The sequence below is a fragment of the Acytostelium subglobosum genome (assembly GCF_000787575.1).
Source record: "Acytostelium subglobosum LB1 DNA, scaffold: scaffold22, whole genome shotgun sequence".
NCBI lineage: Eukaryota > Evosea > Eumycetozoa > Acytosteliales > Acytosteliaceae > Acytostelium > Acytostelium subglobosum.
Genome location: NW_012236511.1, coordinates 371,958 through 399,056, shown reverse-complemented (window position 1 = coordinate 399,056; position 27,099 = coordinate 371,958). Strand labels below are relative to the sequence as shown.

The following is a 27,099-nucleotide window of genomic DNA, read 5'->3' as shown; positions in this document are numbered from 1 at the left end:
TTGTGGCGGGCATGATAAGTGCGTCGCTCGTGTCCAATGCCGTCAGTGACATGTCACCATCAAATTGGAACAATGAAGTTGCGTCTTGCTGTGATGCGCTCATCGTTTGGTGTTGATTTGGAAAGTGATCGATAGCCTGAGATGATACTATATTCATATTTGTTGTTGTAGTTATATAAGTTGTGATTGTGATTGTGATGTGATTGTGAGGTGTCTGGGTACATGGTTGGGGGCGAGTTTGATTGTTAGTTTGATTGAATGTGTGTGGGTTTGGGCGGAGCCAGATTACCTGGAACAGTTCCAGATAATCAATACTACATACCTAATTGATTGATTGATGATCAACAAAATATATATATATTAATAATAGTATAATATAATATTAGGGATTGAAGTTGAGTGTGTCAGAGAACTGAACAGTGCACTGTGACGTTGGAGAAAGATGGATTATTGTCCAAAAGGTGGAAAGCTGATGTTAGTAATCATGCCCATGCCATTCCTGTTTGAATGAATGATTGGATTGATGATGGTGATGATGTTTGATTGATTGATTGATTGAATGAGTAATTGACAGTATGATTGATAATGGATGTTGTTGTTTACACTCTTACGATGCTACTCCATTGATAGCACTTTGATTGGTCGTATCCGTGTATTATGATTATCTATCCTTTTGGATTGATGGATTGATGGTTGGATGGATGGTTGGATGGATGGAAGGTAGAGACAGACATAGTGGAGATGTACGGAAACACACGTGATAGGGGTAGTTGCGCATTGTTGATGGACGTGTGATGATGGAGTTGGCGAGGGTTTGGAGGTGTGGGTGTCACCCACACGACTAGTGTCACTTCCCCACTCCTTGCGATCAAACACCACCCAATCCATGGAATTGGAAGAGAAGAGTGATCGTGTGTGTTTGTGTGTGGTTGGCTGAGCTGTCATGTCAATGGACATGAGGCTGGATTGAAGGTCCAGAGTGAATTGTATGTGTCATGTGTCTTGTGTCATGTGTATGATATAGTTGACTTTTAGAGAAGTCCTCACCTCGACCAAAGGAAAGAGATTGGTATAGTTATGATCAACAACTACAAGGTATTATTATTATTCCAAATGACATGGAAAAACAAGCACAAGGTGGAAGTGGAACACATGTCAACCAAGTCAAACAAACGCGTTTGACTTGGTTGACGAGTGGATGTGTAAAGGTGCGACGAAGAGTATGCGTGTGTCGTGTGTTTGATTGATTGATTGAGTGAGGTAGGGGTGAATGTGGATGATTGAGTGGGTGAATGTAGATTTAGATGTAAAGTGAGTGTGTATACACATGATTGACAAGCATCAGTCAGTGTATGTATACATCATACTTCATCCAGAACAGACTTCTATCCATCCATCAATCAATCAATCAAATACAATATGATGGTTGACTAAATGGGCAATAGAGAGTGATTATTATAATGGCACACCAATCATTATTAGGATAGATGTGCGCAATCCAATAAGATGGTGAGCAAATATTGGCGAGTGACAGACTGAATGATAGATACCTAGGTGGATGTCGTCGTCGTCGTCGTAGATATATGATTGTTACAATATAGAGACATGTGATTGATATGTGGATGTAATAATAATAATATTAACATATTGAAGTGAAGTGAGTGAATGTGATGGGTGTATATGTATTGTGAACTCTGGAAATTGAACAAGGCAAGATGAAGTCAAGTCGACAGATATCACCTTGGACATCTTCGAATGATGACAAACACACAACACACAAAGGGTCATCCATGAACCTCATGGAACATCGTCTTTGGTGTTAAGAATCTCATGTGTGAGAGTGGGGAAGAGGAGTGTGTTGTTTGAGGGAAAGTGAAGAGTTGGGGAAAGGAGGGCCAAAAGTACTTATTTCGGACCAAACACACAATTTATATCCACTTATGGACAAACATATACACACAATACTTGACTCAGTCATTTCCATAATGAGGTATTTTTTGAGGACAAGTTAAAGAGACACATTGTTTACAGATGGATGGATGGATGAGGTTCAAACGAGATACGAACCACATGTAGGCATGTGTATCTCATGGGTAATATTAATATTTTACCTACCTTTTGGGTGATGGAGTCGTAGAAGTAGGAGGAGGGAGGAGGAGAAGGAGCAGATAGTTGTAGGAATATCTTAAATAGATTATTGGTTCATATAAATATATAATAATGATTGATTGATAAATAATAATAATTATTAATTGGAAGGTGGAAGTGGAGAAGAAAGATGGGATGAGGAGGAGGAGATCTGGATGAAAAGGGTTATTAGATCAGTGAGTCTGGCATCAGCAGGATGGAAATTGGTTGGTTGGGTCTCAAGAGATGGTCTTCAAAAAGATGTAGATCGATTGTGTGTGTGTGTGTGTGTTTGTTGGGTACCTTGGCATACTGCCAATGATTATCAATGAATGAACGACAGAGTATTCATTCAATCCATATTGTCAATGTCAACGAGTGAGTGACTGACCTTGACATTAATGTGAACGAGAGAGATGAATGAATGAATGATGGTCAAAGTGAGAGAGGACCACAGATCTCGCCACTTATGTAGACTACATCTGGCTTGTCGGTCGGCAATGCCGTAGCCGCGGACAGCCACAGGGTCACTAACAGATGCATGTAAGCATGCAGGCCTGCCACATCCCGATTCCGTGACACCAAACTCAACAGACATCAACAATGTGAGTGGGTTCCTGTTTTCGAAACAAAAAAAAACAAAAATGTAAATGTGTACCATGATGAGAGGCGCGAGGAACAACAAAGTTGACAAACAAAACACGGGACCAGATTAGATGGGGTGAATGGATGGATTGCTGTGACCTGGGGTAGTCATCGATGACTTGAACTCACATTTGTGTGTCTTTGCATTGTGTGATGGTGTCGACGGCAACGACTACGGAATCTGCAATGATGGAGTGATGGAGCTTGTTGTGAAACACGCCGTGTAAATAGCTACAACAACAAGAAACAACCCAATATATCAACCATTGGCCAATGGTTCTCACAAATGAATGAATGAATGATGGAGTGATCGAATGAAACGAATGAATGATTGAATGATGGATGGATACCTACTCGTTCCAAGTACTTGAGTGGATACTAAGGCTAAGGCTAAGGCTGTGGCTTAGGCTAAGGATGATTGAGTTGACAACTGGATGTTGGTAACCAAGTTGTTCAAATGAAGAAAGAGAATAGATTTAGGAATGAGTTGGAGTATATGGCCTGGATGTGCATAAGTGACAAACAGGCGTCTGATGGACAATGTGACTTCAATAGTTGTTGATGTTGTTGGGTATTGGTGTTTTGTTGTTTGATTGATTGATTGATTGAATAGTTGGACTGACTGGCTGGGCCTGGACTGAATGACTCAAAGGTTATGGATGGATTATGTAGACAAGGTAGGTAGGGGGGTAGGTAGATAGAAGGGTATTGTTATATTGGTGGTTAATGCAACTGTTGAACAGTCGATGAATGGTTCAGCATGTTGTAGAAGAGGGATGAAACAAGGAACAACAACAACAACACATCATTGATCAATCAATTWAATTTAAAATACTATTAAATAATATCAGAAGTAGTAGGTAGGCAGATAGGCAGGTATTATTATTACCAGTGTGATGTGATTGATGATGGCTCGCAGTCATGTGGTGGTAGTGATCAGAGGGGAAGTGGGAGGTGGTGGTGCGTGGGGAGGGAGATAGACTTGACTGTATCCCATCCATCCATCATCAATCCATTCATTCCATTGACTAGCAAGCTTTCTGCAAGGTGTCTAGCATAACATGTTGATCACAAGTTGGCCCAACATTGCAAGTTTGGCTCTTCACACCCCTCCACTTCACTGCATCCACCTCAAACAAAACATTCCTTGGCCAATTCCTCGGTCTGATCACCCGCGCCACTTCTAACCCCAATCACTCTACTCATCACCTAATTCGGCCTGACTTGAGCACAATTCAATCAAAATCCCCCACTTGCTCTCATACACACTTTGTGCGCGAGGTCTCAAAGGACCCACCCCTTGCCATTGTGTAATCTTCGTCGTGTCGTATTTGTGTTTAAGTGATCCCAACTCAACAACCAAGTGTGTGATAGTGTCTACAAATATCCATGCATTGATCAAAGAGTGAGGAAGAGCGATCGTCATGCTTATCAACTCGCGAGTAGTACCCATGTGTTGTAGGTCTAGTTGGGACCGAATGAATGAATGAACGACTGATCACTTTGAATCCCCCAAGCCACCCCATTTACCATGAATGATCTTCACTCGCCATCACATCAAGCGCTAGCCCATTAACATAGAGGCATCAAATTGATAGGTTTGCAGAACCGGACGTCCCAAAAAGGCAAGAGGACACTGGTCTGCCATTGTGTAAGGTCCGCGGCGAGTACACAACCACGTCTGTTGTTGCCGCGCGACACTTAGACCCAGTGTGTAGCATCATATACCCATCTCTTGGTGCTATTACTATGTTTGATCATCATCATTCAAAGTAGACAGGGTATGATAAGGTAAGGTCATGTGTCTATTAGACCCCCCCCTGGCCCGTTGGCTCGGCAGTGGCACTGCCACTGATTGGTTGTTGATGGGTGGTTAGATAGATCAAGAGGCCGTTGCAATGTTGTCGTTCAAGTTCAAGAGATTGCCCCAATGCATTCATTCAAACTGGATATTACTCGAAGACACATATTACTTACTTGTCACCAAGACATGACCGCCTGGGCTGGGCTGGGTTGGGTTGGACGGATGAATGGTGGTCCACCTGATCGATTTGAAACGATTTGGAATCATTCATTGTTGTTTATATTCTATCTCTTTGTTTGAAGTGAACCCAAGAGTCGGTCACACATGTTGATGATCTTAATATGTCCATCAAAGCAGGCTGCGTGTCGCATGGCATTGAGTAATCGTATAATACTCTTTGAGTCATTGTCCAAGACAACTCTTTTGAATGGAGGAGATATGTTATCATTGTCCAACTCGAATAGATAACTGATGACCTTGTGATGGTTATTACTGACTGCATCAATTATGTAATGAGTGGATGGTAGATGTCTTTGAAGTTGTTTGGTTGTCTTGCATTGTTGATGGATATGACGAACGATGTCCAGGTGACCCATGCTGCACGCCCAGTCCACCAAGCGAACCAATGCATTGGATTGGTCATCCACGTTGAGATAGTCCAGAGTGTCCATCAGATGTGAGAGCACCGACAAGTTGGAAATCTCCATCGGTATGATATCGTCGAGATCGAACTTTGTGTCTTTGGCCTGCTCGATCAGCTTGTCCAAAGCCTCGATATCACCCTGATTGATCTTATTACGTATACGTCTTGTGAACTCAACTGATGTGCATACCTTTGATGCATCATCGTCATCTGCTTGTGGTTGGATACTGGCGCCAACATCATCATCACTGTAGTCCAGGGTGAGTGGTTGTCCATCAAGTATCGTGTCAATACGATCGTTGTGGATGCATTCCATTGTGATCCTGTCCAGCTTGAGCACAATGTGCTGGTGCGCCATCAGTCTCTCCAACAGGCGCTGTGTAAGGATACTGTAGTGGATGTACGAGATGTAGGTTGATTGCGCTGGGTCGGCAACCGGTGGGAGTGAGGCCAGCTCATCGAGGATGAAGTCGACCACAGACATGTTGCCATGCTCCAATGCTGCATCCAGTGCGGCCGACTGATATGTTCGGTGCAAGGGCGATGGAGACAACAGTCCATTCATTCTTACAAACATGTCCAGACGTCCATTCCTCGCGGCAGAGGTAAATTCTTGTTTCCAACTATCGTTGGGATCAAAGTCCATAGTGGGGATGTATGATTGCAGCAACAGGTTGAATATCTCCAAGCGCCCATACTGGCAGCAGTGATGGATGATGTCACGCGATGATGGTAGATGGTCGAAAAGAGTAATCTGGTTCGCAATATAATACTCGACAATCGGCATGATGTCGTGCTCAATGGCCAAGAGGAACAATGATGAATGGCACGCGGCGAGTAGCGCATGCTCCTGCATCAACTGCATCATCTCCAACGCCCATGGCTTGTCGAGCCATGCATCCAACACGTTTTGGAAGCATATGTTGCTGTGCTCGACTGGTGTGAGTTTGGCGCCAATCTCCAAGAGTCGACGAAGGAATGCTGGCTGTTTGATCTTTGCTAGCTGGTGGCCACCAACCTTGAGCGGGGCACCATTATGACAAATGATCGACAGGTATTGGTCCAAGATCAACGGCCATCTCGGGTTGCTGCAAGACGATGCGTTGGTAACAAACTCATCAGTGAGCTTGGTGTTATCGATCACCATTTGGGGGTTCGCCAGCAGTACGTCGAGCACTCGTGTGTCACACTTGGAGAATGCATCCTCGAGTATTCCTTCGTTGTAGGGGTAGGTGCTTGAGATGGAGATTGGTGTGTAGGCCTTGAGGAACCATTCAGTGGCGCCATAACGAATGTAATCAATCAAAGAGTCCTTCTCCAGTAGTCGGGCACCCATGATCAATCTATCAGAGTACTCCTCGCCAAATGAGGCATAGATCTCTCCAATTTGTCCCATGATCATCATGCCCATCTTTTGGTCCCTGAACACCAAATGGAATGCTGTCTCCAACTCTTGACTCGCAGGCTTCACTTGATCAGCAGCAATGTGATCCATTGTCAGTTTGATGACCTGGCTGCTATAAGATTGATTGATCGTGTCAATGATTGAGTGATGGGATTGGATTAATTGAGTACTTACTCGTTGTTTTCCGCTCCAGCTTGTAGTGATTTGATTCGTTCAGTGCATATGTTGATAGCACGGACTGCTCCTTGTTCAAAGGCAAGATCCAGGATACTGTGTATCATTCGCAACCATTGTAACTTGGATGTTATGTTAAAGTCCATCAAATTGTTGAATATGTACTCCAATGAATGATATGCATTGCGATCGACAACCATCTTCAATGTTTCCAGGTTGGGTCTGATCACAATAACTTCATTATTATCCAGTAGCCGTTGTTGTAGTATTTGTAACACTTGAGGCTTGTCCATAGTGAGTGCTACCTCGACAATGCCAATGAGACATGGTCTAAGCTGCTCCATCGTGAACATGTTGATTGTTTGATTGAATATTTCTGGCGAGGGATGGCGAACAGCCCACTTGCACACCTTTGGATCGTCCTTGCACATATGATTGAGTACCATCTTGATGATGTCCATTGATTGTCCTGTGGCGATTACATCGTACACACATTGTCTGAGTGATGGTGACTCCGATAAGTCATCGGCAAAGAACTCGAGGAGGATGGCCAATGACTCGCGACACTCCTTCCTCATCGCCTGCATCAGACACCACTCGCTGTAGTCACAATTGAGCTTTGTGTGTATCCTCTCCATCACGGCTGCGGAGAAGCCAGCCGCCGACTTGATCGCGCCATTTACACTGTGTGGATCCTGAACACCACAATTGTCGAGGAACATGCAGACGTGTTCAGCTATGATGCTGCTGCCTGTCTTGCCGACTGAGCGGACCAAATGAATCAGCGAGTGCTCGACAAACACCAATGGAGTCTGGCGCGGTCTGAACAAGTGCGTGGCCATCTCTGCAGACATTTCTCGACAGATATCCAGGTCCAGTACGCCATGTTGAGAGATAAGTGACTCGGCGCCCAATATATCACCCTTTCGAATGGCGGCCATTGTAGTCAATTTCAGACTGTCCTTCCCCACGTCAATGAACGAGGACAGCATCTGCTCTACATTTTCGACCAAGTTGACGCCATTGCTATCCTGAAGCTTGCACAATTGTTTGATGACTGCTTCTTGTGAATGGTCCGCCGCGGCGGTGAATATGGACCTGAGTGTCACCTCTCGCAAGGCAATCTTGTTGAGCAACTGAACGCCAATGCTCGACCGGCTGAGAAGTTCGAATATCTCAATGTTGCCCGAGGCTCCACATTGCTTCATGCAATCCTTGAGTCCTCTGCACTCTTGCTGCTCGGCCTCCACGATCAGTGCTGGGTCTGGCACGTGGTCGATCATGTACTGTACACAGTCGAGCGCGTTGCTTTGAATACAGCGCATCAATACAAAGATCCACAACCTGTCCACGGTAAACAGGCAGTTGAACTCTTCATGCAGCAGGCGAAGCATTGCGACGCTGATGCCCTGACTACGAGGCTTGTTCTCAGCATTATCGTTATGTACAAAGGATATGTAGCCGCCGAATGTGGCCAGGTTCTCGAGCAGGAGGCGCATAAACTCCACGTTGTTCGTGTCGATGACCGAGGGGAGGAACTGGATGGTGCGGACGGGCAGCGGGTGGTGAGCCGTGGCGGTTAGATAGAGCTGGAGCATGTCCACACTGCCATGTCGACAGATTCCTGGCAGTAGTTGGTTGCCCGAGCCGCGGAACATTGACACTTTGTCATTGACGTTGTATATATGTTTGAATGCGATGGCATTGTTATACTGTGCGGCCGATGCCAACAATGTGCAGTTGAACGGATAGATGTGGGCGACAGTGTTGTACGCGTCGATAAAGTGTTTGGTGGCATTGTACTTTAACATCTTTATGAGATCACCATCTTCCAGTAGCTTGGCACCCTTGATCGTTGACTTTATACATGTATGATCATGAGGTCTATCATCATTCTTTGTATTTATCAACCATCTTTGATGTATATCACCAACATGTTTCAATATCAATCGACATAATACATGATTGTGGAATACCAAGTAATAGCTTTGTTGTTGTTCATTATTATTTGTCATTATCTAGATGTTTATACATATAAATAGTTATAAAGTATAAGTATGTACTATTTGAACATGATGTCCATCCAACGAGTTGACCTTGTTGTGTATGCTCAACAGTGTTGGCTTCGTCTGCCCAACAACACTCGAATCCAATCCATTCACAGATTTTATTGAGAATAACTTGCTAATATATGACAAAGTGTACTTGTATCTGTTTGTTATGGACCTTGGTCTTGTGGACCATGAATGAGTGAATGAGGGAGGGACCAGCAAACAAGTCTATTCTTCACTTTGAACCTCAAATTGAACAAACACACCACTTCTTGGCATCAAGAGAGCTAAATTGAGATAGTGTTGATGATCAACCTTCATCTTCATTTATTCATTCATTCACAATTATTACTTTGCTTATTATCTATCTCTTTCTCTCTGTTATAATATACATACATTTTAAAAGATGTCTGATTTGAATCAATATGTCAATCAGGTCAGATCACCAACTGCTCAATCACAGGTTTGGAAAGATGAATGTTGCTACTCATTCGACAAACAGGTATGGTAGTGATTGGAGGTCGCAGCAGCAGTAGTGGTTGTTGCCATTGACTACATATTGGATACAATCACTCACTCAATCAATCAATCAATCAATCAAATATACATTGTAGGAATCACAAGAAGGATTGTTTGTAGACTTGTACAGCTTCTATGCAGTGTCAAAGGCATTCTTACCATTGCATTATGAAAAGACAAAGCATCCTGTATACTTGAATATTAGACGTGTTGTCAAACCAAAGAGTCCAAGACAACCGATGGATGAGGATATTGCCAATCGTCCACCAAAGAAGTTGGCCATTGGAATGGAGGGTGGCTTCAACGACGAGGATGAGGTCCAGTACGAAGAGCGCTACGCAATCTTTGTCTACCCACAGGGCCGCTTCTACGAGCTGACCGACCCCGCCCTGCCACCCGCCATCCTCAAGGCGGCCGAGGACGTCAAGGCGGCCAACTCACAGTCGCGCAAGGAAGAGGTCGTCGGCTGGTCCGCCGAGCAGGTGTTCCCATCCAAGTATGCCGACTCGCTCGTGCAGCTGGACAATGGCGTCAAGGTGCCGCCCTCAGGCTGGAAGTGTGACGTCGTGGGCTGCGACCGTGCAGAGAGCAACCTGTGGCTGAACCTCACCGATGGCCACATTGGCTGTGGCAGGAAGTATGTTGATGGCTCGGGAGGCAATGGCCACGCCCTGAAGCATTACGACGAGACCCTCTATCCACTGTCCGTCAAGCTGGGCACCATCACAAAGGAGGGCACTGCCGACGTCTACTCATACCCCGAGGACGAGATGGTGGCCGATCCCAAGCTGGCCGCACATCTTGCACACTTTGGCATAAACATATTCATGATGAGCAAGACCGAGCAGTCGATGGCTGAGCTCGAGCTGGATCGCAATCTAAACTTTGAGTTTGGCAAGATCCAAGAGCGAGGCAAGGACCTCAAGGCGGCCTTTGGTCGTGGAAAGACTGGAATTGAGAATTTAGGCAATACGTATGTGTAACGCGATACATGGCATGACAGGCATGGTCAATCATTCACTCACTCACACTCTATCATACAGTTGTTACATGTCGTCTGTCCTTCAGATGTTGTTTGCGACTCCACATTTCCAGAGACGTTACCTTAGTCATCGCGATCACACAAACAAAGAGATCACTGCAGATCCATTCAATTCATTCGAGATTCAAATGTAGGTTATGGAATGGAGTTGAGGAATGATTGAATGATTGAGTGTATTAACCAATTGGATCAACAGGTCAAAGCTCGCACATGGATTGGAGTCTGGTGAATACTCAAAGCCAGAGGATGGCAATCAACCAAAGATTGAACAGGAACAGATAAAGGCTGTAAGGATACAATGAATGAGCGAATGCGATGCCCAGCGAGATCTAGACACTCACTCAATCATCACTCTAGTCTCAAGTTGGAATCACACCAAAGATGTTCAAGAGTTTGGTAGGCAAGGCATCACCAATCTTTGCGACATACCAACAACAGGATGCTTTGGAGTTCTTCCAATTTATGCTCCAACATATTGAGAGAAATGAAAAGAGTCGTCCAAGTTGGATCAAACAGGAGGACCCGACAAAGGCCTTCACCTATGTGCTGGAGGAGCGCATCCAGTGTGGTGTGAGCAACAAGGTCAAGTACACAAGGAGAGTTGAAAATGTACTGTCCCTCGCCGTGCCTCTGGAGGCAGCCACCAACAAGGAGGCAGTGGCTCACTACCAGGCACTGGTCGTTGCCAATGGTGGAAAGCCACCAGCAGACATTGATGAGGTACGTCCCATCATTCCACTCCAGGCCTGCCTCGATGCCTTTGCCGAGTCATTCAAGGTAGCAGACTTTTACAGCACAGCAATCAATCAAAGAGTGTTTTCAATCAAGTATGTTCATTACACCATGATGCAGGAGGTATGATCACTTACTCAATCACTCACACTCGATCAATCAAACTAGCTCAACAAGGATGGCCTCATTCCCCGATATCCTTGTGATACATCTCAGGAAATATGTCATTGCTGATGATTGGACACCAAAGAAGTTGAGTATGTACACTCGTTCATTCGCTCACTCGTTCATGTACTGACTTAAACATGTCTTTAGATGTATTCATTGATGCCCCAGACATTCTGGATATTGAACAATTGAGAGGAACTGGAAAGAAGGACAATGAAGAACTGTTGCCAGAGGAGGGCAGTGGCGCTGCACCCGCAGCTGCGCCTGTCCCAAGTCAGGAGATTGTAGATACATTGGTGTCCATGGGCTTCCCCCTGGTCCGTTCACAAAAGGCTGCGTTGGCGACGAACAATACCGACGCAGAGGCAGCAATGAGTTGGGCATTGGAGCATGGTGATGACCCTGGCATCGATGACCCAATTCCCGAGCCAAAAAAGACTGCTGCCGCTGCGACACCAGCCGCCCCCGCTGGTCCAAGCAAGGAGGACATTGAAATGTTGGAGGCAATGGGATTCAATGCCAAGCAGGCCAAGCTAGCCCTAAGCAACACAAACAACAATGTCGAGAGAGCTGCCGATTGGCTATTCAACCACATGGATGACCTGGATGTACTTGTTGCTCAAAGTGAGAGTGCTGTGGCACCATCTGGCGCAGGAGCATCATCATCAAAACCCCTGGCTGTTGCTGACAACCTCCTCAACAAGGTCATCGATGGCAAAGGCAGTAAGTAGTACACATCACTGTCGGCTTCAACATATACTTACTTGCTTTGATCAATCACACATTGTAGAGTACAAGCTTATGGGATTCATCACACATATTGGCAATCATGTACACATGGGACATTACGTGTGCGACATCAACAAGGATGGTGAGTGGATCAAGTTCAACGATCGCACTGTTCAACACTCCTTGAACCCTCCCAAAGAGTTTGGCTACATTTACTTCTACCAGCGTCTGTAAACATTTCCCCAGGTTGTTATCATCCCTTCTTCTTCCTCTCCCCGCTCCACACTCAATACACTCTTATCTAAGTCGGTCGGATCAATAAACCCTCAATGATCATCACACACCAATCCAGAGTAAGACCTTGGGACCTTCTGGCCCCTCACTGATTCATCAACCACACCATTCAGCAGCAACAACAATGGCGAACAACAGACATCACCTAAAAAGAGGGTGGAAATGCACAGGACATGATCAAGCCATTGCCAATGACAGTCCACGTTGGCATTACGCAGGGAGCTGGAGCAATATATATATTGCAGATGAACAAGGACATCATCGAGGAGTTGGACAGCATTGTTAATAATATCCAGTTCCAGTTGACCAATCATTCCTTCCTCAGGGGTAAGGATCACCAGTCTCCGCATCATCGATAAAGAACTCTCTACTTCAGCACAAAGCTTGCGATTTAAGGCCAACCATAATCACTAGTGCTCGTCATTGACACAACTGACCTCAGTAATATCTGTTGCACTTTGCAATGTTTGGCCATTGAGTTTGTAGACTACAGGGAGAGTGTGCGGCTGTTGGCAAGCTGAACTGAGGTTCCTGAAGCTGCGAATGATCTCACTCTTAAGACCATCGATGCACCCTTCATGATTGCACCCATTACTCCTCGCACAAGTCAATCGCCAATAATCTATCTCATTCATTGACACTCCAGGAGATATAGAGCTTGACCTGTGTCACAGTCCGGACGAGTGCGCCACACACTTCACCACCGACAACACAAACACAAACACAAACACAAACAAACAACCTTCAACAGCGACAAAGACAAATACAATCCTTGTGCCAAGTACGTCAGCTCAATTAATCAATCAAAGAATCAAACAAACAATCAACAAACACACAACAATCAACACTTTGCATGATGTCTTCAATCGTCTGACGACATAGTAACCGCAGTGACGCGATGTTCATTGGCGCATTCAAGCTTACATTCAAAGTTCTCGATCTTGTTGGATCTGTAGATGGCCAAACACTGCATAGATCACCCACTTGAGCGGGGCACCCAAAGACTTGGGCCAAGGTCATTCATTCCATTTGGTTTGATGTCTTGCATTCCACGTGCGTGGGTCTCAAATGGGGGTGTACCTGGGTTGTCTCCTTCAATCAAAATGTGGGTGGCCGTGGTGCAAAGTGTCGACAGGAGGTGAATGCAGATCAAAGTGCTCGAAATGGTTATGTGTACACATTCTCGATGTTGATGGTACTCTGCTTCAGAAGGTGGAGAAACGAGTAGACCCTTGTACATCATTAAAATCATATAAATTATAAAAACAATATCGTAATATTGGGGTGACAGGTGAACAGTTAGTTTGGTTTGATTTGATTGTTTGGGAGCGGGGTGTCATTGCCAAGTCACTATCTCTTGACTAATTTTAGGATTAACCAGATCAGTGAGAGTATCGAAGTGTGTGAGGAGATGTCAGACATGACCTTGAATCTAGACCAGTTCAATTCCAACTCATTCCCTCTCTCACTCTCTTTTACTCACCAACTCATATTAATCAACTTTAATACCACCTCACTAATACATACTTACACACTTTATAATTTATAATTTATAATTATTATTAAATATATTTTAATTTATTTGATTGATTAATTGATTGATTGATTGATTGTTCAACACACACAGATATAATAGATCGATCTATAAAGTATGAATAATTCATTTACCCTTTGACAACAGCACACAAACAGACGAAAGCATCCATCTCAACAACAACAACAACATAATCAAAGAGTGTGATCTGGTCATTCCCTACATTCACACACACTACTCAATCATTCAAATCAGTCACCAATCACCACACACACATCACCTGGCAGACAGCCCCAATCACACACTAAATTTGGATTGTGTTTGACTGGCTCCCTTGATCTTGCCGATCTAACAACATTAATGGTTGTTTCTTCCTTTGCTTGCGGACCCTAAACACAACCCCCTCACACACACACATCACCTCAATCGCCACACCTACATCTCCACCTTTAGTAGTACTCTTACTCCCTCTCTAAACTTCTCCCACTTCACCGTCACTATTCAATCAAGCAAGTAACCAACCAACCAGCAACCAAATAATAAATAGATCACAACAACAGATCCTCCTTCCATCCTTCCTTACATTACCTATCATCATCATCATCATCATCATCATCATCAACATCATCACCACAAAAGGTTATACTCCTTCAAGTCTCATTAATTCATTCAACTTTATCATCTCTCTCTATCTATCTAATACACACACCACTTGTTGTCTTGAAGCCGGCTCAAGCCAAGCATTCACAATCAAACAAACAATCAAACAAACAAATATAATATTATTATACGATTACTAACAAACAAACAAACCGGCAACTCTTCAGCATCAATATATCCAAGCGTCCAACAAACAAACAAACAACCATCCAATATCCAGTCCACCTCCTTCCGACTCTATTCAACTATATTATTTATTATAATATTTACAGAACAGGACAAAACAAGACCAGATATCAATACAAGACAATACAGTACAGGACAGGACAAGACAATAGATATCAATCAAACAATTTATAATAGGATTGTTGTGTTTGGATAAACACCGAAGTTATGTCGGTCGTTAGCCAGGTTGATTGCGCCACGCATGTTTCCGAGAATTTCGGACATGCCACTGGTAGCAGCAGCAGCAGCAACAGTAGTAGCGCCAACAATAACAACAAGAGGAAACATGACTATTTTGTTGATGAACAATCTAATCAACAACAACAACAACAAACAAAGATAATTCGATTGGATAATGACAAGGATAGGATATCACCACGCAGTCTGGCGACAACATCCCCAACAACAACAACTACGACAACAAAAAAGGGTGTTGCCAGTTTGTCAACATTATGTTATGACGCATTGATCAAACACATCGACTCAATCGACTCACTGGACAGCCTGCCAGATAAGCTGTGTCAAAAGTTGGTGGCACATCATCATCGCGCCAAGACACTGAGCAGCAAGATGCTCGGACTATTCAGTCATTGCCAGGTGACCCGACTCGACCTGCCTGGCAAGGACATACCAATGGACGACAGCTGGCTCTCATTCACACAGGGCGCCATCAGCAGCACACTCATCTCGGTCAATCTCTCCAAGAACATACACATCAGCGACCATGGTCTGGCCGCTCTGTCGTGCCTTCGTCAGCTCACCTCGCTCGACATCAGTGGCTGCGACTCACTGCGCGGCACAGGACTCATTCAAATGATTGAGCAACACGGTCACACACATAATCATCCCCTGCAGAAGCTCTACCTGCAGGGCTGCATCAATCTGGACATTGCCAGTTGTCTCCAATCTCTTTCACATTGCCAACAGTTGGAATCGTTGGACATCTCATCGATCCGTCTGCAGGACTCGCACTGCGTCCCACTCGGCCGCCTGACCAGCATCAAGCAGCTGGACATCAACGACAATGTCGATCTGACCAGCGTTGCGCTGCAGCACATCGGACAGCTCACCAACCTGCTCGACCTCAACATCAGCGGCTGTCTCAACATTGCCGGCAGCACAGATGGCGGTTACCAGTGGCTGCCAATCACTCTTCAAACACTACAAGCCTCCAACTGTAATATAGACGACCGCGCCATGGAGCACATTGGCGCACTGATCGACCTGAGCGCCCTGTCGCTCATCAACAACCCTTTCACCGACATTGGCGCTGCGCACCTCAGCAAGCTGGTGTCACTGACGACACTCGACCTCTCAATGTGCACGCTGCTCACCGATCGATCGCTCGAGCACCTCAAGTCACTGAGCCAGATCTCCAAGCTCAACCTCAACTTCAACTCGAACCTCACCGACACGGGCGTGGCAATGCTCACCGGTGGACTCTGCGACCTCACGTCCCTGGGAATCATTGGCTGCAACAGACTGCTCATCAAGGTGAAGCACAAGCCATTGGTGTTGCTCGTGGAGGACAATGCATTCCAGGTCACATTGATTACCAAGACAATGGAGCGCTACAACTTTGCCGTGGAAGTGGCAAGCAATGGACAGATGGCACTGGAGATGTACAAGGCCAACCCCAAGTACGAGCTGATCCTGATGGACATTGTGATGCCAATTATGGATGGACTGACAGCGACCATGCTCATCAGGGACTATGAGCGCGAGCGCGGTCTAAAGCGCACTCCGCTCATTATGCAGACTGGCAACACTGAAGAGGGCCATCGCAAGGTCTGTCTACAGGCGGGTTGCGATGACTTTATGTTGAAGCCACTGGACAAGCAAGTAGTGTACCGAGCTAAAGAACTATTCAAGAAGGACAACCAACAACAAACTCAATCATCGTCATCATCATCGTCATCATCAACAATGACAACGACAAGTTGCAAGCGAGTGATACATCATCAGCAACATCAACAACACAACATGATAATCAATGGCGGTCGAAGTGGGAATGGCGCCGTCATCGATGGCAATCAAACGCCACCAGCCTGTCTAAACTACAACGAGATCTCGGCCACTGCATCGATGCCATCCTAGTCATTCCTTCATTTCTTCATTCATTTATTCATTCAGTCAGTCAGTCAAATGCAATGCCAAGATATGGCATCAACATTGGACTTTCTTTGTCCGACCATCTGAATGTGCCAACCAATCAAACTGCCAACAACATACACTACTACTTCAACTCCACTCCCTCCCCTCCATCCCGGAACTCGACACAATGAACAAACAGTCTGTCTCATCATGTATAATGATGAGCAATAAAGATTCATTCATTCATTGATACTACTTTATTATAACTTGATTAAATTTTTTCTTCTTTTGTAGATCACTAATACCAACACTCCAACAATGATTATTGCGCCAACTACTCCAATGACAATACCAACAATGCCACCAGTGCCGAGTACCTTTCTACATATGTCTGAGTTATCGCCATGAATTGAGCATTTGCTCTGAGTGCAGGACATAAACTTGAGATCATCATAAACGAAATTATTGAGAGTTATATCTCCTTTGCTGCATTGAAAGAGACTAGGTGATGAAGATGAAGTCTTGTTGATGGTCAAAGTGTTCTGGGTGAAGACAACGTTGGTGAATGTCGCGGTGCTGGAGGACAATTTGACAACTGAGGATGAGCCCCGCAGAATGTTGTTTGAGAATGTACTGTTGATCATCGTTAAATTCAAGCATCTGTCGAGATTAATTAAATTTGCTTGGATTATAATATTGTTGGTTACTGTCATTCGCTCAATAGTCAAGGACTGTCCATTGCTTGTCACCACAGTAGATGCGTTAATGTTGCCATCAATGATAATATCGGACATCTGAGTTGAACTAAATTTGTTCCTGATTATTGCTACAGCTAAGTAGAGCTTTTGGACAAAGTTCTGATTGATATTGCAATTGGTGATTGTCGATTTGTCGGATTGTCCATTTGATAAATCGATGACTGCTTCCCTGAATCTATTGTTGGTGAAAGTTGATCCAGACAAAGACAGTTGGGCACCCACATGGATACTGATAATTGAATCCGCGGTATTGTTGATAAAGAGAACATTATTAAGGTTGACATTAAATTTTAAGGACCAGATAATATCTATTTACTATCTTTATTCAATGATCATATGATTGATTTATTATAAGTGAAGATATAGTGTTTGATCTAAACTACTAGATGCCTGGGTTCACAATGAACAAATTGACAATCTTATTATGAGCAATAAGGATTAATTATTTCATTCATTCATTCTTTCATGCATACAATGATACTTTTTAATTAAAACTTTTTTTTATTATTTCTTCTTCTTCTGTAAATCACGAATACCAACACTCCAACAATGATGATAGCGCCAACGACCGAACCAATGACAATACCAACAATGGCTCCAGTTCTGAGTACTACTGTCTTGTCACACGTGTCTGAGTGATCGCCATGAATTGAGCATCTATTCTCAGTTGAGCATTTCATCAAATTGGCACCTACTTCATTATTGACAACATTATTGAATGTTATGCTAGCTCTTGTGCATTCAAAGAGGCTATTCAAAGAAGATGAAGAGTTGGTGGTCGAGAAGACAACATTGGTGAATGTGGCGTAGCTGTAGGAGACTTTGACCGCTGATGATCCCACCAGAAAGTTGTTTGACAATGTACTGTTGAGAATAGTTCCATTATAGCTATTACCAATAATTAATTAATAAATATCCATTTTGTAGAATATTGTTGGTGACTGTCATTCGTTCAATATTCATTGGTCCATAGTTCGTCACAGCTGTTGAAATGTTGACATTGCCATCAATGATTATATCAGACATGTGGATGGAACCATATTCGTTCTTGATTATTGATCCTGTTTGGAATTTTTGAACAACTAGTACGTTCTGATTGAAAGCGCAATGATCGTCGATTGGTAGAGTTTTTCATTTGATATATCGATGACAGCTTCTCTGAATGTGTTGTTGGTGAATGTGGAGCCAGCCAAAGATAGTTGGGAATCTCCATGGATCGAAACCATTGATTCGGCGGAATTGTTGACGAAGAGAACATTGTAATGTATGACATTATTGTCTAAGGACGTAATAATATCACCAATATTAATTGATTGACAATAATTAATAATAAACAATGAAATAATAAATTTATATTTTTATTATTATTTTTCATTTTCTAATTATTTCAATAAATAATGATCTTGTTTTGTCTCAAGGTCAGTTTGTTTGAAAATCCATCTTTTTGATCAATCACACTCATCAATTCCTCTTTCATGACACATATCTAAATGGGGAAACCCTTACCAAAATGGTGCAGTGCATTCTTGGGGAAACAGAAACCGAGTTCTCTCCTTGACCAGGGCTATTAATTACTTTATTATTATAATAATAAACAAACGTCAGTGAAATATCTATTGTGTCTTTCTCTTTATCCTGTTTCGGACCAAGATGCCCAAACAAGTGATGCATGCCACACCAATGATCGATCCAATCATCATACCTGCGATTGCACCACTACCGACACTGACACCACTGCCACCGATACCACCGACTTGGCCAACCTTTGGGGACGGCCTTTCGGTGGGACACACCAATGACTCGTCTCCATGAACATTGCAAGCATTGTCGAGTCCACAGTCGATCAGTCTAAGTGTGCTATCATCCTTCCTCGTGATGTTGACCAATGTTATGTCTCCATCTGTGCAGATTATGAGTGGCGTCGCTGGTGCACTCACAGAGTTCTCGTAGATCTCTGGGCCAAAGATGATCTCGGACATAGTCACCTGGGACGCGTAGAAGTTCATCACATTGGAGTTCTGTAGAATGTTGTCGTACAGTGTGCTGTTGGTCATGTCAAAGACAGCGTTACTGGCTTGTAGGATCGATCCATTGATCACTCGGTTGTTGGTGAATGTCACGCCCGACACGTCCATCGTTCCAAGTGTACGCAACACACTGTAGACCACCTTGTTGGATTGGAACCATGTGTTCTGAATGCTTACATCACCATCGTAGAGACTGACAATGGCGCCTGGAGCAGTGGCGTTGTTGTATGTGATCGTGCAGTTGACAATCATCGATGATGGCTCGGTACCACTCAGCGAGAACATATCATTTCGGAAGCGGTTGGCGGTGACTACGGACTCGACCATGACAAAGCTCGCGTTCATCACGTTGAACATGTTTGATCCAGTGTTGTTGTTCAAGGCCATTCCGTTGATGATTAGGTCACACTGATTGCTGGCTACAATGGCAATGCCATCATCACCAATGGGCCAATTGGATATCCTGCCTCCGTTCAGGGTCATAGAGGAGCGGGGTGCGTCGGGCATGGCCAGGGGCTTGGCCGACACATCGATTGGCGTGAGGACAACTCCACCAACAGTTGAGAAGTAGATGTTGTTGAATACGGCGGTGACCTGATTGATGTATGAATAGAATGTCGCGTCAATCAGTGACAGGTTATTGATTGTTATATTGGTCGTGCAGGTCAGGTTCGAGTTGCCGCTGGACTCCATGAAGATGAACTCGTTGGTGGTGTTGACCAATCTCTGACTCAGGTTGATGATCACACCTTCTTGATTGGCTGGCGATGGTCCGATCGTGACGTTTAGACACTCTAGATTGAGTTGGGCATTGCCGTAGGGTCCTGAATTGGGTCCATAGTATGAATATGCAAGGTATACACCAGGGGCCAATGATATATTCAACATTGTATTAACTGGATAAGGTCCAACTAAATTATAATAACTATTTATAGCTGATAATATATCTGAACATGCTGTTTCATTATTATTATTATATCCACAAGTCGTTGAAGTATTTGAAGACGTTGGGTCAACATATAATGTTATAGTTGTAACTTGTTGTGATTGAACAACAACAACATTATATGATGTTATTGTTATAATTATTGAAATAATAAGTAATAAAAAATTATTATTATTATTCATTGTTATATTATTTGATTGGTTAATTGATTGATTGAAGTGAATGAATGAAGTGAATGATTAAGCAAGTTACTGTGTCTGGTCATATGACACGCTCGAGACGTCGATTGGAAAAAATATCGGGTTCACAAACGAAGGGGCAAACATTGATCGCGAGACAGTGTTGTTCAAGGCCTCGAGGTGCCACTCACCCACCCCACACTCTTGTGTTCACATTCGCGCGACACACTAATGATCAGATGATCAGATGATCAGATGACTACTTTACAACTTATTTATTTATTAATATAAATTATCTTTGTGCTCCATGTATCGCATGTCAATGTCCTTCCTCGTTATGTAGTACTTCTTAAATATCATTGCTACAGCAAATATGATGATTGAGGCTCCAACAATAGATCCAATTACAATTCCTGCAATTGCTCCACCACCAAGTCCACGACCTCCGCCTCCACCTCTCCAAGGTGGTGCCACTGGACAAAGTGTTTCTGATTGATCATGGTCATCATTACCATAGTATATCTTACACAAATCCAAAATCTCACAATTGATCAATTGATGTCCAATATAGTTGTTGGTTATATTGTTGAATGTGATGTTTCCACTATGGCAATCTATGATGCTGATGTTGCCAGTGTCAACCGGTGTACTAAACACTACATCAGTGATCGTTACATATGATCCATTGAACCAAAGTGGTATGGATGCGACCTGGTACTGATTGTCGGTCAAACTACAGTTGATCATATTGAGTGTGATGCCATTGCCATTGATCGATGATCCATTACTCATTATAAAGTTATCACTGATCGTTGTGTTTTGTATCATTACAACTCCATCATTTAACTCGATCACATTGTGCAGGTCACTATTTCCACTCATTAGTGAGCTGGTGATGGTCAGCCATCCTTCATGTTGCTCCATCACAGAGTTGGTCAAAGTGTTATCAGTGAATGTACAATTGTTGATTGTTGATGATACTCGTGAATAACCGATATCGATCAGATTGTTGATGAATGTGTTGTTGAACATTGTTGAATCACTGATTGATAGAGTACCATTATGCACACTGATCATACTATATCCAGTATTATTGATAAACTGTGTTCCATTAATGATCAGATCACACTGTGATGTGAAGATCACCGATACATTATCTGAGCTTGGCACATTTGATATGACTCCTCCATTTATTGTCAGTCTTGATGTTGATGGTGATGTTGTGTATTGTGGTGGAGTGATGGTGATTGGAGTGAAAGATCTTGATCCAACACTATCATTACTGTTGATACTGACATTGTTGAGTACCAGTGTCACGTACTCAATGTCAACTGATGTCACTTGTACATTGATCATTGTAATATTGTTCAATGTGATAAGTGTTTGTGTTGTTGGAACTGGAACTATACCATTTCCACTAACTTTTTGAAGTTGAATAAAGTCCAATGGTCCAGATATGCCAGAGTCAATGACTACACCATTACCACCAACATCACCATTGATTGTAACATTGAGTCCAAATAGATTGATCTTATTATTGCCTGATATAGTCATGTATGTACCTGATGCCATTTGTATATTTAGTGATGATGGGTTGTTGGTTGTATTTGTTTGTATTTTATAACTCTCAATTGCTGATGATATATTTGGACATGCTTGATTATTTGTTTGATCCAATCCACAAACTATTGATGAGTTTGTTGATGATTGATCGACATAAAGAGTGATCAATGTTAGATCACCTTTAACAATACTAATTATAAAAAATAACAATATTATAGTTATATAAATAATTCTAAACTTGTACATTATTATTATTTGTTGGTTGTTATTTGTTTGATTAAAATGTTGTAATACCGACAGTGGGTCCTTTTGAGGCCAAAACAGGACCAAGGTTCGTTGCAAAAACCCTCCCCCAACACTGTTTTGATCAAAAAAAAACGACACCAACCCATCTTAACATTGTTTTGGTATGACGACAACCAACTTTAATAATTAATGTATTCTGTGATAGTGTCCATGACGCTTGGCATATCTAATCGCAAGGATGATTATTACAATGATGAGAATGGCACCAAGTATACATCCAATCACTATACCTGCAATGGCACCTCCAGATGGTCCGCTCTTCGCGTCACACACATCCTGATCGCCATGGATAGTACATTTGGGTGGATCACTACTTGAGCAATCCATCAAATTATGTCCACTATTATTATTGGTAACATCATTGAATGTAATATTACCCTGTTGACAAAGTATTATACTGTTGAATGATGATGCCTGGGGGCCCTGCGTCACCGACTTGCCAAACACCACGTCGGTCAGTGTCATGTCTGATCCATAGAACCATATAGCCAATGAATCATAATATAGATTGTTGGTCACTGATGATGAAGCCATATCGAATGTTGACTGAATACCGTAGATCATGGCACTGGCACTAATACTGTTGTTGGTGAGCTTTGTGCCCTGCATCGATACCTTTGACACACGCATGTTGATCAAGTTGAACATGCCATAGTTGCTGTCCAGCCACGAGTTGACCAGTGACAGCGATCCCTGGTACACCTCGATCACCGAACCCATGGGAATGGGGCCGGCCGACATGTTGTTGTTGGTGATGGTGGTCTTGGTGAGGGATGATCCCGGGTGGGTGGCGCTCAGACCGATCAGCATGTTGGTGAACGCGTTGGAGTAGACTAATGAGTTGTCCATTGTGAATGTTGCGTTGGACACACTGATCATTGTGTAGCCCGAGTTGTTGTAGTACTCTACGCCCGAGATGAGCAGGTCGCACTGTGACACGCTGATCAGTGGAACAGTTCCATATCCAATGGCATTGGCCATGCTACCTCCGTTGATGGTCAATGTCGACGTGTAGCCACGTGGCGCAATCAGGATTGGCGTGAGATAGGATGATCCGAGACCTGAGAAGCTGACGTTGTTGAGTGTGATTGTGACATAGTCGCAGTCGACCGATGAGATGACAGAGTTGATCAGTGTGACGTTGTTGATGGTGATGTTGGTGGGTGAGCCATAGCCGCGCAGTAGTATGAGTGTGAGTGGATCGGTTGTTGGAGTGATGTATGATGTGAAGTCGATTACAACACCACCTTGTGAGTTGTTGTTGGGCGATGGACCAATGGTCACGTTGAGGCCGAATGGGTTGAGTTGTCCATTGCCAAAGTTGGGCACTTGTTGTGGGAGATAGACACCTTGCGCCATTATAATGTTCAATTGCGAGTTGACTGGTCGTTTACCAACAATATTGTTATAACTTGTCAATGCTTGAGCGAGTGTTCTACAGGCAGAGTCTGTATCCTCACTTAATCCACAAATCAATGTTGTGTTAATAGAGGATGGATCAACATATAATGTGGTAGTTGTAATAGTCTGGCCATTAATAACACATGATCCATATATCTGTATCAATAATAATAATACAATAGTAATAAATAATGACTTCATTTATAATATGTTTGTTTGTTGTGATTGATTGATTGATTATATGTTTGATTATATGTTTGATTGATATATATGAGTGAAGGATTACTTTGGGGAGTCAGTGACCCTTGATGTGACACCACATCCATATTTATAACAATGATGACCAGTCTACAAAGTTGGTTGGACGAGGCCAAAGACTCGGAATGATCATTCTTGAGTTACAAAGCTAGCTCGAAAGAACCAGATGGTGAGGAATAAAAATCTAACAAAAAATCACAAAAATGATGGGATCAAGTCCAGGAGTGTGAAATACATCCGAACAAATAAAGTAATTAATTAACATATTTAAAATGATATTAATATTTATAATATATATATTTTATAAATCCTTTATTCTTCCTACTTTTCGGTAAATTTAATTAATTTTCCTCTGTGATTAATTAATGGTTCATTTTATTCCAATCCAATGGGTCTGGATTATGATCCAGAGTTCTGACTGTACTTATTTTGGATGCACAGAATTATTGATAATAAAATATTAAATTATTTCAGACATGGTGAGATTGGAGTTGGTATTCAATTTTGATCATTTATTATTTGATTGATAGATTGATTACCATAATAGGTTGTTGGGACAGATATCTGGTTGATTACCTTGGATAGTACACAGATCAGGGTAGTTGCAATCTATCAAACCTGTTCCACTATCATTGTTGGTGACATTGTTCAAAGTGATTGAACCAGATGTACAGGCTATGATATCGACAACTCTGGACTGCTCGTTGAACTCGACATTGGTCAGACTGATCTTGGAGTTCTCAAACATCAAGAAGTAGAAGTCCTTGTCCAAATGATCTGATGTGAAGGTGGTGTTGATCATCTCCAATGATGACTCGGAACCATATATCAATGAGCTGACTGTGGCACTGTTGTTGGTGATCTTGGTCTCCTGAATGGACACATCGGCCAAGCGCATGTGGAACAGGCTGAACAATCCATGGTTGCCAGAGAGTGTAGAGTTGATCAATGATGAAGATCCCTGGTATACCTCAATGATGGATCCCATCTGGACTGCGAGAGATGACATGTCGTTGTTGACAATGGTGGTGTTGGTGATGGATGAGCCTGGCAAGGTGAAGATGAAGCCGATGAGCAAGTTGGTGAACGTGTTGGAGTGGATATATGAGTTCTCGATCTTGACAGTTGCGTTGAAGGCGCTGATCATTGTGAATCCAGTGTTGTTGTAGAACTCTACACCATTGATGGTGAGATCACATCTTGAAGCATCGAGGATTGGATTTGATCCMATAAGCAATGACATGGGCCATGCTACCTCCATTGATGGTCAATACCGATGAGGGCGTGTACACGGCTGGAGCAAACATGATTGGTTTGAGATCCTCTGATCCGGAACCAGAGATTGATACATTGTTGAGTATCATTGAGACATCATCACAGTATACTGATGTGATGACGGCGTTGATCAATGTGACATTGTTGATGGTGATGTTGGTGGTCGATGGTCCATATCCAATCAGATTGATGAAGGGTAGTGGCAAGGTATCTGGTGAGATGTATGATGTAAAGTCGATTATAACACCACCAATGTTGTTTAGTGGCGATGGTCCAAAGGTCACGTTGAGACCGAATGGGTTGAGCTGTCCATTTCCAAAGTTGGGCACTTGTTCAGGGAGGTAGAGGCCAGCTGCCATAACAATGTTCAATTGAGAGTTGACTGGTTTGGAACCAACAATATTGTAATAACTTTTCAATGTTTGAGATAGTGTGCGACAAACAGCATCGTTATCACTAGTCAATCCACAATTAGGTGACGAATTATTTGAAGCTGGATCAACATATAATGTGGTAGTTGTAATTGTCTGGCCATTTACTGATAGTCCAAATATCTGTACTATTAATAAAATAATTGTAATAATTATTAATTTCATTATTATTTGTTTTATATATGTTTGTTTGATTGAATGAATGGATGAATGAATGAGGATGATCTGTTTGTAGTATTTATTGACCAGTCTCTCAAGATGATTGGACTAATCCTAGGACGAGTCTTTGACTTTGATTAATGGGATAAGTTACAGATATAGCTCGAAAGATATAAAAAGACGAGGAAATAAAATCGATTATTAAAGTCGTCATCTTTCGTTCAAGTATCCATGATGTCATCAGGTCAATCATGCAAAGTATCCCAGTCAAAGATACTAAAGAACAACCCGCATAGTTGGAGCAAGCTCGCAAGAATGTCAAAGATTGACTTCGAAAGTAAAAAGATCATGATTTGGGGGTTCATCAAAAAAAAAGTAGTGCCTCCTTGGAATTGATCCAAATACCAAAGATTCGCCATCTGATCATTTTTGCGAGGTCCACTCTACTCACTTGTGATATTTCTCAGTACCCTACCATTACGATATCGGATGCTTATTTGAATGACACTACATAACAGATAATTACAATAATCTTCGATCGAGTGGACAGTTATTTGGTTGATCATCTTCAATAATGCATAGACCTTGAATATCACAATCGATCATACCTGCACCATTGACATTGTTTGTTACATTGTTTAGTGTGGTGACATCTTGTAAACAAGCAATGATGTCGGTCACACTTGATTGATCATCATCAAAGACTGGTCTTGGAATCGACAAACACAAGAATACTTGTCCAAATTGTTGGACATCATTATTACGTTGGTCATGTTGTATGTGCCATTCCAGCCCTGTAACACAGGTCCATACATATGTTGATGGTATGCTTGTATCTTGGATCAGTAAGGTCAAGTTGTAGTTGCCCTCAAACAAAGAGTCGGTGATGGTGACGTTGTTCAATACCATCGTTACATTGTTGAGCTCACGACTGCATTGATCAATGTCAT

The 27,099-nt window shown here is 42.9% G+C and overlaps 7 protein-coding genes across 7 annotated transcripts; 2 read left to right on the top strand and 5 right to left on the bottom strand.

Annotated features, from left to right (window-relative positions):
- Positions 1-4,860: 4,860 nt before the first annotated feature.
- SAMD00019534_094710 (hypothetical protein) lies at positions 4,861-8,609 on the bottom strand (the record flags this gene model as incomplete). Its single annotated transcript, XM_012895396.1, has 2 exons — positions 4,861-6,736; positions 6,799-8,609. 2 exons carry the CDS (start codon positions 8,607-8,609, stop codon positions 4,861-4,863), a joined length of 3,687 nt encoding a protein of 1,228 aa, XP_012750850.1.
- A 646-nt stretch (positions 8,610-9,255) lies between these two features.
- On the top strand, positions 9,256-12,273 carry SAMD00019534_094700 (hypothetical protein; the record flags this gene model as incomplete). Its single annotated transcript, XM_012895395.1, has 8 exons — positions 9,256-9,351; positions 9,464-10,341; positions 10,412-10,540; positions 10,607-10,697; positions 10,768-11,237; positions 11,311-11,399; positions 11,458-12,033; positions 12,101-12,273. The coding sequence occupies 8 exons, from the start codon at positions 9,256-9,258 to the stop codon at positions 12,271-12,273; spliced, it is 2,502 nt and encodes an 833-aa protein (XP_012750849.1).
- A 2,617-nt stretch (positions 12,274-14,890) lies between these two features.
- SAMD00019534_094690 (hypothetical protein) lies at positions 14,891-16,843 on the top strand (the record flags this gene model as incomplete). Its single annotated transcript, XM_012895394.1, has 1 exon — positions 14,891-16,843. A coding segment is annotated over one exon (1,953 nt), but the record flags the coding sequence as incomplete, so codon positions are not given.
- Positions 16,844-19,217: 2,374 nt separating this feature from the next.
- On the bottom strand, positions 19,218-20,519 carry SAMD00019534_094680 (hypothetical protein; the record flags this gene model as incomplete). The annotated part of the gene is made up of 1 exon (XM_012895393.1): positions 19,218-20,519. The coding sequence occupies one exon, from the start codon at positions 20,517-20,519 to the stop codon at positions 19,218-19,220; it is 1,302 nt and encodes a 433-aa protein (XP_012750847.1).
- A 519-nt stretch (positions 20,520-21,038) lies between these two features.
- On the bottom strand, positions 21,039-22,310 carry SAMD00019534_094670 (hypothetical protein; the record flags this gene model as incomplete). Its single annotated transcript, XM_012895392.1, has 1 exon — positions 21,039-22,310. The coding sequence occupies one exon, from the start codon at positions 22,308-22,310 to the stop codon at positions 21,039-21,041; it is 1,272 nt and encodes a 423-aa protein (XP_012750846.1).
- Positions 22,311-22,751: 441 nt separating this feature from the next.
- SAMD00019534_094660 (hypothetical protein) lies at positions 22,752-23,984 on the bottom strand (the record flags this gene model as incomplete). Its single annotated transcript, XM_012895391.1, has 1 exon — positions 22,752-23,984. The coding sequence occupies one exon, from the start codon at positions 23,982-23,984 to the stop codon at positions 22,752-22,754; it is 1,233 nt and encodes a 410-aa protein (XP_012750845.1).
- Positions 23,985-24,819: 835 nt separating this feature from the next.
- On the bottom strand, positions 24,820-25,918 carry SAMD00019534_094650 (hypothetical protein; the record flags this gene model as incomplete). The annotated part of the gene is made up of 2 exons (XM_012895390.1): positions 24,820-25,457; positions 25,540-25,918. The coding sequence occupies 2 exons, from the start codon at positions 25,916-25,918 to the stop codon at positions 24,820-24,822; spliced, it is 1,017 nt and encodes a 338-aa protein (XP_012750844.1).
- Between the last annotated feature and the right edge of the window lie 1,181 nt (positions 25,919-27,099).